This window comes from Xiphophorus maculatus, chromosome 22, assembly GCF_002775205.1.
Source record: "Xiphophorus maculatus strain JP 163 A chromosome 22, X_maculatus-5.0-male, whole genome shotgun sequence".
Classification (NCBI taxonomy): Eukaryota; Metazoa; Chordata; class Actinopteri; order Cyprinodontiformes; family Poeciliidae; genus Xiphophorus; species Xiphophorus maculatus.
Window position 1 is genome coordinate 11,806,763 of NC_036464.1, and position 12,980 is coordinate 11,819,742.

General features: G+C 35.4%; 1 protein-coding gene across 1 annotated transcript in view; it reads left to right on the forward strand.

The window, feature by feature from the left end:
* The window catches only part of eys (eyes shut homolog (Drosophila)), a 178,783-nt gene that overhangs the window by 33,777 nt on the left and 132,026 nt on the right, over positions 1–12,980 (forward strand). Inside the window, exons 9-13 of the mRNA XM_023327993.1 lie at positions 1,219–1,358; positions 4,689–4,852; positions 5,006–5,259; positions 7,722–7,826; positions 11,090–11,212. Of these exons, the coding sequence (XP_023183761.1) occupies positions 1,219–1,358; positions 4,689–4,852; positions 5,006–5,259; positions 7,722–7,826; positions 11,090–11,212 (786 nt within the window). The remainder of the gene's footprint in view (positions 1–1,218; positions 1,359–4,688; positions 4,853–5,005; positions 5,260–7,721; positions 7,827–11,089; positions 11,213–12,980) is intronic.

The following is a 12,980-nucleotide window of genomic DNA, read 5'->3' on the forward strand; positions in this document are numbered from 1 at the left end:
GTGAAAACGGTCACATACAAGTTTATCTCAATAAAGTTGAATATAGCTGAAAACTTAATTCATTTCAGCAATTAAAAAAGAGAAAGGCTTATATTCTACAGTTATTCTCATTATGCGCAGGGAAATGTATTTCAACTAGTTATTTCTGATGATTTAATGATCATGGCTCAGAGCGAAATAAAGTGCAAGTTAAGTTTCTTAGAACATTTGAATGCTATATAAGATCAACCGAGATTTTAATACAGAAATATTTATGTCCAGATTGTGTGAATCTTAACCAATCTCTTTCAATAGCATCACTTTCATCACTTTTTCTATTTCTCTTTTCTAATCTTATACTTTTCTAAGAGTTGACTTGGGTTATCATTGGCTTTAAGCCATAATCATCAAAATTAACAGACATAGCAGCTTGGAATATACACTGTATTACAGTGTTCAATCTATGACTTTCACTTTTTAACTGAAATACTGAAATAAAACAACTTTCTGATTACAAACAGAAAAAAATATATATAATTATTAATCACAATAAATGTTCTTGAGGTACAAACAAAGAATATTTTTAAAAGAGAAGCTTAAAAATTCTCCAAATAGGGCATTGAAAACTTCACTTGTCTTTGTAACATGGTGGCAATAATGCCATGGTTTAAGATTATTTTTGTTGCATTTGGGCCAGGGTGGGTTTCCATAATTAATAGGACAATTAATTATGAATGAAAACACCAAATTCTGAAGGAAAATGTCAGGGCATCTGTTTGTAAAGGGAAACTTAAGAAAAAGTAGGTCATGCAGCAAGACAACCTGAGCCCAGTACTGTTATTGTTATGTATCTTCTTTTGTGTAGTTATTTTTGTGCAAGAATAAAAAAAAATCTACTTTCATTTTAAATGCATATAAGACTAATAAGAAAAAAGGATAAAGGTGAACAAGAAATAAAAGGCTCACCACTAGTGTTTCAATATTTAATTGCAAGATACATTGAAGAAAGTTACAAATTCAGTGGGGCACTGTGGTTGAGTGGAGGGAGATGCTTTAAAATGGGGCCAGTCCTCCTCAGTTGCACCACTTTTGGCCTTGTTTATTAAATATATAGAAGAGCAGGTCTGGTGCATCAACATGAATTAAAGATGGGTTAGTGGTACTGATTTCAGATCTATTTTTGCTTCCAAAGTATTGCATGCAGAAAGATTTCATGTTTTTTTTATCTTCGTCTTGCAGGTTTTCAGGGAAAAAATTGCGAAATTGACATAGATGCATGTTCCCTACCAGACACTGCATGTCAATCAGGAACTCAGTGTTTGGACCTCCCTTATGGCCTTGAATACACCTGCCGTATACCCTGTCCTACAAATCTTCAGGTAGGTACAGTTTTTTGTCAGTCTGGCTTACCAAAATTATTTCTAAATGCAATAATGAGCTAGATAATCTATATTCACTTTTTTTTTACTTTCCTTAGCTGTAGAAATAGACGTAAATCCTTTAGTATTTGGTCCAGTCGTCCTCCAATGTGTATTACTTGGGTCAAACATTTTAACTAACCTTGCAGTAGTTTGCTGGAATTTTGCTCTATTCTTTTTGACTGCTGTAGCAGTCAGGTTTGTAGGCCATTATGCTCACATGGACCTTTTCAGTTATGGGGACAGATTATCTTTAGGATTGTGATCGAGGCATTTTGATGGACACCAAACCCTAATTAAGAATATTTTACTTCTAAAGCAAACTTCTTGATATCCAGTGTTATAAGTAAATTGGCTGTGTGCTTCTGCCCAATGGGCTCTTTGCAAATGCCGCGCTGACGTCACAACCGCATGCGCAAATGCGGCTCTCTTTTTTCCGCTTGGAGTTACCATGACAGCTAGAAAAGACAAAGTCGTATTTCAGACGCAAATAAAACAATACTATGCACTTTGTAGTCTTCCTAATATAATGGGCTTTTAAGTTTTCATGGATTTCCAAGCGGTCCTGAATTAAGAAGACGGTGGCTTGTAAATATCCGTTGCTCCCAGTTAAAGCTAACGCCGCACAGCAAAGTTTACAGCCTTCACTTCACTCCGGATCAGCTTCTTCAGCCTAAAGAAGAAGGTAAAGGAGCCTCTTGTGTTATTTCCATGGAATCGCTTCTGTATTGAGCCTGAAAGAGCAAGTGTATGGGAACGAGAGAGCAGACCAGAGCCAGACAGCCGAGCAACTGATCCGCCTGTACACACTGCTGTAAACACCGTCCTGCTTCACAAGAAGCATGCAAAACTAATAAAGCAAATAACATGGAAACCTTAAGGAACATGGCCATATTTTTCTAAAAGCAACAACTTTGAACCTGAACAGTCAGCTGAACTAGAACTCTGACACCAGAGCTGCTCTACTGTTAAGCTATGGGGTTGTTGTTCCTCATGCTTCAGAAGCAAACGCAGGTAATATACTTGAAAATATGGTAAAAACATTGTCCGTTGGAATGGATAAAAAATGTTTAGATACTTAAATAGCACATTTTTACAAGAAAAATGTCAGAGAATATTGCCTACTAGCATAAGCTAAAGCTAATGTTGGCCACAAATTAAAGAAAGTAAAACTCACCTTCGCATCTGTGAACGTATAACGAGGCGTACATCTTAAAATTTTTCTCCAGCTTACTTGTCGGGGCTTCGGATCGATGTACATCATTAATTGTTACCTTGGAGAAGCCCTGCAAACACCCAGTGTAAAGTGCCATTTTCAATAGATCGGAAACAATCGAGCCGCTTTTCCCCGAACGCGGAAGCTGAGGTGCAAAGAGCCCATATGTTTAAAAAAATATATATATATATATATTTTGACAAAGCTGTGCCTTCCTGGCTGATGGCTCAAGATGTTATTTGAGTATCTTCACATAATGTTATCTCCACATGATGCCATCTCTTTTGTGAATTTCAGTCCTTCATGTGCTTTACAGCTGAAATGGTGTTCTCAGACTTGCCAGCTGCATCCTCTTTTCTCCAACTGTAACAATATTCATTATGCTCAGACACTTCTGTTTTAGTTTTAGCAAAACACAAGACATGTCACTAAATATTGAAGTTTTTCCATTAGAGCATTTTCAAACTATAATCTGTTTTTATGTTTCTTTTGGAGTAATGTCTGGTTTGTCGCTCAGTGGCATTTCAGCCCATGTTAATACAGGTATTTTTTTCACTTTCAATGGAAAATGTCTAGCATCAGTGTGTACCTTTGCTTTTTTAAATTTTCTTCTGTTTGGGAGTTGAAATAGTCTCAATATTTTTGACCAAAACTTTTTATTTTTGGGACACAGCACATATCTCTTTTTTATATTAGATCAATGACTGGACATTTACATTCTGTTTATACTTGCACCTAATATTTATAAGAACAGATGAACCTTCTACCTGCAAGGGTTTCTGAATTGTACCCAGCGATGAAACAGGCTTGTGGAGGATCACAATTTTACTGCCTGATTTCTTATGATTTTCCAATAATTTTTATTATCTTTTACATTAGCCCACAAATATATGTACTTGATTCGGATCAATTGAAAAAGTAAAATCAGAACCCACTTTTATTTTTTAAATATATTTTATATATTTATGTGTACGATTCCAATGATACAGCTTTAATACTACTTTTTTCTGAAGAACAATGAGACACCATGAAATTTCCATACAAAAAAATATTAAAATCTGTTATTGTTTATCTAAATATCTTAGGTATATCAACAGTTAACGACCCATTCTGCAATTAACTGCCACTGTGACTATTCATTGAGTCTTTTGACAAAAGATAGACATTTTATGTCATAACTAAATAATTAGGAAATGTTTTTATATTCTACTGACTAAAACCTCACGCATAATTTTGAACCTCTGAACCAAGTCTTAAAACACATGAAACTTTGATAGTTTATTTTCAATCTTAAAATGTCTTAAAATTTTATTTTAAGATTGAAATGATGGCGTTTTTTTAGACAATCTTAAAAAAAAGACAAAGCTTGACTTGTGTAATTGTCAGGATGTTTGAATTTTATCTGTATGATGGATGGAGCTTTACGGGACTACTCTATTATTTTATTTGAATGAGTGCCATAGAATATTGACAGTATCTGTATTTTTGCATGTGATACTTTGTTGTGTGTTAGTAACTGAACTGATCATTTACGTCAATAAAAAGTCTCACTTGAGCAGATGAACTACTCCAAATGACAGATGGGGATGGTCACTTGCTGTGGAGCAAGGCTTGCCTTGGCTCTTGTACATCATAGGCCATGATGACTGTATTAAACTGTGTCCCATAAGGCACTTCTTCCTTTGCTCCTTTGTTTCCCCTTTCCATAAATGCAGCTTCTAACCTCGTGTCTGCTTTGTTACAAGGAGCTCTCAGGAGCTTTAGCTCTCAATGACCATTGATCTTGTCTTGTAGGACATGATGTAGATGCCACCTGGAATACAGAGTGAAGCCCTATATAAAACGGGAATCAGTATTCATGAGTGTGTCATGTGGCTGTAATGAAGCCCATTTTCACTGAGCCAGGAGCAAAAAATTATTAGGTTTTTCGTTGTGAAAAATAGCTATGATTCTGACCAGAATGAGCTCAGTTCAATCTGTGACATTAATGTAAAAAAAAAAAAAGAAAGAAAGCTTTCATTTGCATCTATGATGTAATGACACATGTGCTTGACTAATTCATCTTTTATCAACAGCCGTGTGCCCATGGAGGTCGCTGTGTGCTGAATAATACCAGCAGCTACATGTGCATCTGTACACGTGGTTGGTCTGGTCAAAACTGCCGCATAAATGTCAACGATTGTGTCCAACACTGGTGTCAAAATGGAGCCACTTGTGTGGACGAGATTGATGGTTACAGGTAAGTTTTCAAGCCTTGATTGTCTTCGGGCCATTCTGGCACCAGAATGTCAATGATTTTAAAAGCTGTGACATTTACTGCGCTCCCTTTAGGGTTAAGAGAAATCTTCTAACTCACTCTTCTATTAAGAAATTCTCTTTAATCTGTTTCCAGTTGCCTTTGTCCCAGTGGATATACAGGGGTCTACTGTGAGCAGGACATTGATTACTGTGTCGACAGTCACTGCTCTGAACATGGTGTTTGCCTGGACCAGCGGTATAACTTCACCTGCCGATGCATGCTGGGATATGAGGGGCCGCTGTGTGATGTGGAAGCAAATGAGTGCAACAGCTTCCCCTGCTCTAACGGCGCCACCTGTGTGGACCTAATCAGTGATTATCGGTGCCACTGTCCCCCGGGGTTTGAGGGTATGAGACCATCTGATATGAATCCGAGCTCATTTTGCAGCTATTAATACAGCTGTTAGTTGAAGTGTCGGACTTTATAGTGTAGCCTTTGTTGTTAAAAACTAAACTTTTAAAACAAATTTTCAGTATTTGGCAAAATTCACCAGTGTAAAACATGCTAAATGTATTTCTAAATACAATCCCAGATATAAAATTAATAAGTAAAGTTAAAATTAGACTAATTAAATTTGGGAATTTTGATATTTGACCTGACCTTACAATTTCTTCTTTGATAATCCTAATTTCCTAATGTTTTCTGACTCTTTTTATATTTATTTTTTGTATTTCCATAATATTTTACTGAAATATTGTTTTTATGTGGATACATTTATTTTGTGATGTAAAAGTCTTTAATAATTAATTGCTTTTGTCCCTCCTGGCAAAGGAGGAATACAAGTAGACCCATTTGCTAAAAGAACAGCACTTATTCCCATTCAATAGCATTTCCAAAAGTTGAAGAATACATAGATCTTTAATAATTCATCATTGCTTCCTCTATAGATCATCCTGAGTCATTGGCCTTCACTTTTGTTTTCTTCAGCTTGTTCCTTGGAATCTAAACTTGGGGACTGAAATTGTGATGGAAGATGGCAAATTTTGTGTCTGCTGAACCATTTCTGTTGTTTTTGCATATATTTTGGATAATTAGCTTACTGAAATATCAAAGGTGACCCACTTTCAGCTTACTGGTAGACTGCACTACATGCTTTATTCAAAATCTGTTTTTTTTTTCAGAGGTCATAATACCATGGTTCCCAGTGATATTGGTAGAGAAACAGAGCCAACATAATTAACAGTAGATATGAAGTAGTTTTCCATATATCATATTTTGTGATACTAATCTCAAGAGAAATGTTTCTTGCCAAGTAGCTGTATTGCCAAACAGTCCAAAGGGCTTGACAAAGCTTGACAAACCTTTTTTTATATTTGAATCTATTGGATCTTGGTGACAAGCAAGCGCTATGATCCACTCAAAGTTATAGTTTTGACTTCAGCTTCTTGAAGGGTGATAATGCAATGCTAAATACTGATTTGTCTCAGAGATGAAGAGGGAAAAGAAAAACCAAAAGAAAGAAGAAATTGATTTCTCACCAGATTATCAATGTAGTTTTTGTATTCCAGTTGTCCTAGAAATAAACCCACAATGAGAAAAATGCAGCTCTCCCCCCACTCTGTTTCTTTAAAACAAGCTTTGTTTTTGTTTATCCTACTTCTCCTCATGATCTGACCTGTTGCTTTCTTTATCTGCTGTGTGTTTGGACTGGAACTACTATTGTCCCTGCCGGGGCGCAGTGCCAACATTTGCACAAAAATCTGGGCAGCATGTCCATAGAGAACCCTAGCGGACCCTAGACAGCATCGACAGTTGGTGAAATTTACGTCACACAGGCTTTGTGGTTGAGAGAACAGCAGATCTGACTGTAAGGCTTTGGTCTCATCTGAAAACCGATAGTTTCTATTAAAGTCCAGCTGTAGTAAAACCCGCATGTTTACATTTAGAAAAGTTAGACAGAGAACGCGTTTCCAAATAACCAATTGGCAAATACAGTCTAATGATTGTTATGGAGTTTTGGTTACATGACTACCCCAGGGGCCACTCATTACTGCTGAGCTTTGTAGATTTATACTGACTCCATTACTGTCTTAATTACTTTGCACATTGGCTGATCAACATTTTAAAAAATGCATGTCAGAAAAAAATGCTTTTGTTAACAAGGGAAAATGTACTTCTTAACATTGAACTTTTGAATAAATTCACCCAAAGGTATTGGCATTTTTGCCACTATGACCCTGTATACTTGGATTTTTCTCAAATTTTTAAGGTGAGATTATGCAGCTGCAATAACATTTAATGTATTTTAATGCTCTGTGCGCATGTTTATCAGGAGTTCCATTGAACTCTAGGTTGGTTCCATGTATTTTCATCCAGAATATAGGGTCATAGTGGCAAAAATGCCAATACCTTCGCTTCAGTTAAGATTACAGACAGAAAAGTGGTGCCCCATGGCTCAAAGAGAACCACGAGTTCTGAAATATTGCTAGAGGCCAAACCTTGTGGAGCTTTAAATTTTGTTAGGGAAATCATTAATCTATTCCATATCAAACATTTGCTTTGAGGATGCTATAACTGAGGTTGCACCACTTATGCATACGCTTCAGCATAATGAATATATAATCATTTAACTGTATTTTGATTCAGTGCAATCAGAGTTGATCAGCTGTTCATGTTCAATTCATTTTGTGGGTGAAATTACTTTTTTTTTCCTTGCTGGTTTTCTGAATATTGTGGTTATGGAAACAGAACAGCTATTATTTAATTTCGATAGCAGCAACAGGGAAAGAAGTTCCTCCATAACATCTTTTAACTGTGTTTCCTTGATCATCAACTAGAGATTATTAATTGATCTGCCTTTATTCTGTAGGAAGGACGTGCTCTCAGAATGTAAATGATTGTTGGTCCCAGCCTTGTCTAAATGGAGGCTCATGTGTGGATCTGATAAATGACTACATTTGTCACTGTCCTCTTGGTAAGTAGCGTGCACTTGTGCATTATTGAGGATGTTTACAAAAATACTCCGCTATTAATTATCAGTGACTGTATCTCGGGAATACATGAAAGGTTTTTTCTTTTAACAAATTGTTTGTTTTCTTTGATAGTGTTTCGCATTTTGTCAAGAATGCACTTCCAAATATAGCAAAGAAACAATGGATCGTTTAGTCTGGTCTTTTCAGTTTGAATGCAAGCTTTTAGTAGAGCTCCATGTAAAGAAAACAGAAGCAATAAATCTTTATTACAGATTGCAGATAGAAAGAAAATATAGAAAAAAAACTCTTTTAGAATAAAGGTGAAAATCAATGTCCGTGTTTACCATTTGTTTTAAACACAGACTCCAGACATGGTCTCTATATGGGCTATGACAAAGGGAGGTGTTGCTTTTCTTTGTGTGCATCTGGTTTTATTTTAACTTATCATAATAAAATATTTGATGCCTTCTGGTTTGAACATGTCATGCTGCAATGGCCAATACATTTGCTGCTGTATATGCACAGTAAGTTGCAAACAGCCACACTCAGAATTCAGAAACAATGATCTGAGAACCTCTGTATATTCTGGGGTGTGATGATTAGTTTCAAGATTTTGAAGATTTTTTTAACCAAAGTTTTATATATTGTATTATTATCTAGACTAAGTTAACATTTTGTCTTTTTCTCTCCTTTTTGATTATAGATGCATAATGTTCTTTTACAGTATGGAGGTTCTACTACACGGAAGATTTTTTTTTTTGTTTTGTTTTTAGAAAATGTAAAATGCATCTCAGGACCCCAGTAAATAATCTACTTTCAGTATTTTCTGCCTCTTGTTTAAATTAGATTTTGGCAGAAACAGAACACTGATGTGTGAGCAAAGCTCCCATTACTGTTTTAATTTCAGTGACAGATTTATAAACAGGTGTTTTTGATCTCCTTTGTCCCTTTCAGAAATCCAATTAGATAAATGCTCTGCCAGGTTTACACGCTTCTCCCTGCAAAACATACACAGAGGGACACAGACAGAAAAAAAAAACTTTTTCAGATTTTAGCTATTTGTGTATTTTTCATCTTTATTTGTAATTTTTTTGTCACTAATTATTTTTTCTCTTTTAATCATTTCCTTTGCACCTTTCCTTTATCAGAAGCCAACACATTTTCCAAAGGAGTTCAACAAAGATTGCCCATCTCAATTCCTTAATTTGTACTTCAGTGTCAAAAATGTAAATTTTGCTTCCACAAGTGTATTAATTACCGTACTTGCTTTGAATTCCAGCAGATTGTCTAGATGCCTAAATGCAATGAGTCACTGCAGCATGTTTTGCTGTTTGTGTTCACTAGTAATTTAACAATTTAGCTAATAAGGTGGTATGTAGCGGTATTAGCCAAATTTGGTAATATGGTAAGAAATAAAATTATCAACAATCATACAGCAACAACAATATTGTATCAGGATATGGTCTCAAAAACAAGCTTGCCTGGCAGTGTTAGTACTCCGACCTGAATTCAGCTTTCAAAATAACACCAGGCCTTTAAACCATTTAAATAAATCAAACTTCATATCTGGTAGCAATCTGAATTTGCTGAAAAAGTCAAAAGGGCAATTCTTGTGGAACCTCCTTCTCTGTTGCACTAAACCACTAGCTGCTGTCTGATAGAGAAGGGAGGTCCCATTCGGAGATGGTGACACTGTAAAAGTGACATTCCTTCATGCAACATTAACCTCAAAGTGAATTGCATGCACAATTGGTTATTAAACACTTCTGAAACACCCTGTTGGAGGCAATAGCTGTCCATTAACTAGTCAAGGCAACACATAATCTAATGGGAAAAGGGTAACTGGAAGGTCATCAAACATCTAGATAGATGTGAGGATGTAAAGTAAACTCCTTTGAACTTGGGTTCCAATGTGATAAAAACTAAGCTAACTTAAAGGTAAATGTACCCATAACTTATTGAAAATGTTTTCTTTCTAAATGGACTCCAGTTTTCAAGCACTCACAGCATGCAAACAAAAGTAATAATGCACAAGCTTTAGAGGAAGTAAAATGAAAATAAGGGAACAATATGTATTGTACATATTTCCAGCCACTTTTATACATAAAGAAATAAAAAAAATGATTGTTGTGGCATTGCAAATATTCTTATTTTGTTTCACAGCAGAGTAGCTGACTATTCTGTCTGTAAGGTGTTCATTTTGTTTATCACTGAGACAGCGGCAGCTGATTTTTGCAAATTGCACTCTGTAGCACCACCCTGAAGGTACTGTAGCACCACCCAGTACTCAGGAGAAGGTAAAGGTCTAAACAGTTTGTGTCCAAGATGTGTGTTGTCTGCAGAGATGTTAGCTGCCCTTTTCCTTTTCCTGACATCAGAGCTGTTCCCGTCCTGGATGTAAGAAGTCATATGAAGTCTCTTGACAGCTAGGGAACCCAGCATTACACATTTGTACTTCATAAGGTTTTCTTACTAGTTAGTGACATCTGATTTGTATAGATTTATGTTGACTTTAGCTGTTATAATTATTCATTTTAGTTAGAGATCATCAATCATAATTTTTTTGTCTGATTTAGGATCTTTGCTTTGAACCTTTCAGATCAATTTTAGCCAGTGTTGATTTCTCTTTAAGGCTACAATTAAAACAATTTGATATTTTATAACTGAGACAAAATCATGAACAAATTACATGTTATACTGTCCCAATTCAATGACAATAGCACCCAATGTATAATTTATCCCAAAACAAAATTATTTGGGTTTGTCACTATTTAAAATTGCAGATAATTTACTCCCTTGAATTAAAAAATGGAAGTCATTTACACACAATGTACATTGATGTAGTACTGTCTGTGTAAAGATTATATACTGTGATTTTAAATTCAAATACATAAAACAAACCAAAGTAGTCTATTTAAGTTAGATTAATGATCAATCATTCTGTCTCTGTGCTTTATTTAACTCTAGATATTGATGTTGGGATCAGTTGGTGACATGCAGACATGCAGCTTGTGTGCTAGATAAATTTGATATAGATCAGTCTGATATGGTGAGCTGTTGTCAATGATTTTACTCAATTAGCATACTGCATAGCAGGTAGATTGTAAAAGGAAGGAATCAATACTATTAATCTGCTGAAAATATATAAAGCCATACAACTATGATGATGAGCTGCTGGCCTATATGTTTTTTATGTTTATTAATTCACTTTGCCTGGGCTTGATTTTTATGTCTTAACATGAATTTTCTATATCTATGCTTCCAGGATTTAAAGGAAAAGATTGCTCTGTGGATATTGACCTTTGCTCATTTGGACTATGCAGCGAACACACATTAATATGCACCGAGAGCAGGGATGGGCAGAATGTCTCTTGCACATGTGAAAAAGGTGAGTGAGACCTTTAACAGGGGTGAATAGTGAAAGGGAGAGTGTGTTGTAGAGTTGTGTGTGGAGTGTGTGTATGTGTGATCTCTGAAGGCTTGACAAAGATGACTTGACTGTACTGAAAAGATAAGGTGATCTAAAGGACAAACGGTAGCTTCAGGGAGTATTCATTTGGCACATTTTTTCATTGTTTTCACAAGATTCTATAATTCACTCTGTGTAGAAAAGAAACCTCTTTGCTGATTCACAAAAAATGATCATTCTCTGTATAAGCAGTTACATTCGACCAGGAGTGTTTTAATTTCTTTCAGAGAGGATGAGTCTCATCAGTTGCCGAAAGAAATTACTCAGAAGTGAGTGGGTTAGACTTGAATGAGCTGTGCAGAGTGTCTAGGCTTTATGATAAAAGGAGCCCTTCATGTTGAACTACGTCCACATGCACCGGGAATCATGCTGCTCATTTCTGGATGCTGTCAGCCTGCTGGAACTAAAAACATTTTTCCTACCACGCCAAGCATAATTCACTCTGGAGCAGCTAGACCCTCTCTTTTCAAACGGATGGCTATTGCATAGAAGTTCATGTAATGCAATCAATAACTGTAACATCATTACTCCTGTTGCATTTATGCTTGGCATATGTCAGAATGAAGGATTGTGAGTGATTTCTTATGTAAATGAAAGCAACCTCCACTATGCTGCATTTCCCAGATCACTTCTCAAGGGTAAACTTTCAATTGCTGTCTTGTTTAAATGTCTGTCAGCGGCTTTGGCATTCAGATTATCAACTTTAATCCTTGTCTAAGTTGCAGCTAACTGGTGCTAAGTTTCCTTTTTATTCTATATATTGTATAAAAATATTTGGACCTGGTAGAATGCCTAATTGTGAAGTGGAACGAACAAGAGATATGGTTTTTAAAATTTTTTTCATTAAGTACAATAAATGCATTTCTCAGAGGACATGGTACTCACAATGAAACATGATGATGGCAGCATCATGCTTTGGGGATACTTTTATTCAGAAGATAAAGAGAAAAGTAGTTAAAGTTAATGTAAAAATGGATGGACCACTTTTCAGGTCAATCCTGGAGAAAGACCTCTTCAAATCTTCAAAAGACTTGAGATTGCAGCAGATGAATATTTTTCATCTGCTGCTGTAATGTAAGGTTGTTGCCCTTACATCAGGGCAACAACCTTAAATATTGACCCTTTAGCAAAACATATTTATGTGTTAGAGTGGTCCAGTGAAATCCCAGAACTAAATTCAATTGAAACTTCAATTGTAGCACATTTTGATACAGACAAATTTTTTCCAATCTGACTGAACTTGTACCACTTAGAAGATGCAAAAATGTCACTCTCTAAATATGCAAAGCAGATAGTGACATACTCTGAAAGAAATGCAGCTGCATTTTCAGTCAGATGTGACTTCTGAATTATTGACTTGGGTTCTGATTACTCATTTATTCTTCTCACCTTTGAATTGTTAACAATAATTGAAAATATATATATATATATATATATATATATATATATATATATATATATATATATATATATATATATATATATATATATATATATACAGACCAAACTTTTGGTCTGTACTGTCTGTACTGTATATATATATATATATATATATACACAGTACAGACCAAAAGTTTGGACACACCTTTTAATTCAATGAGTTTCCTTTATTTTCATGACTATTGACATTGTAGATTCACACTGAAGGCATCAAAACTATGAATAACACATGTGGAAATATGCACTA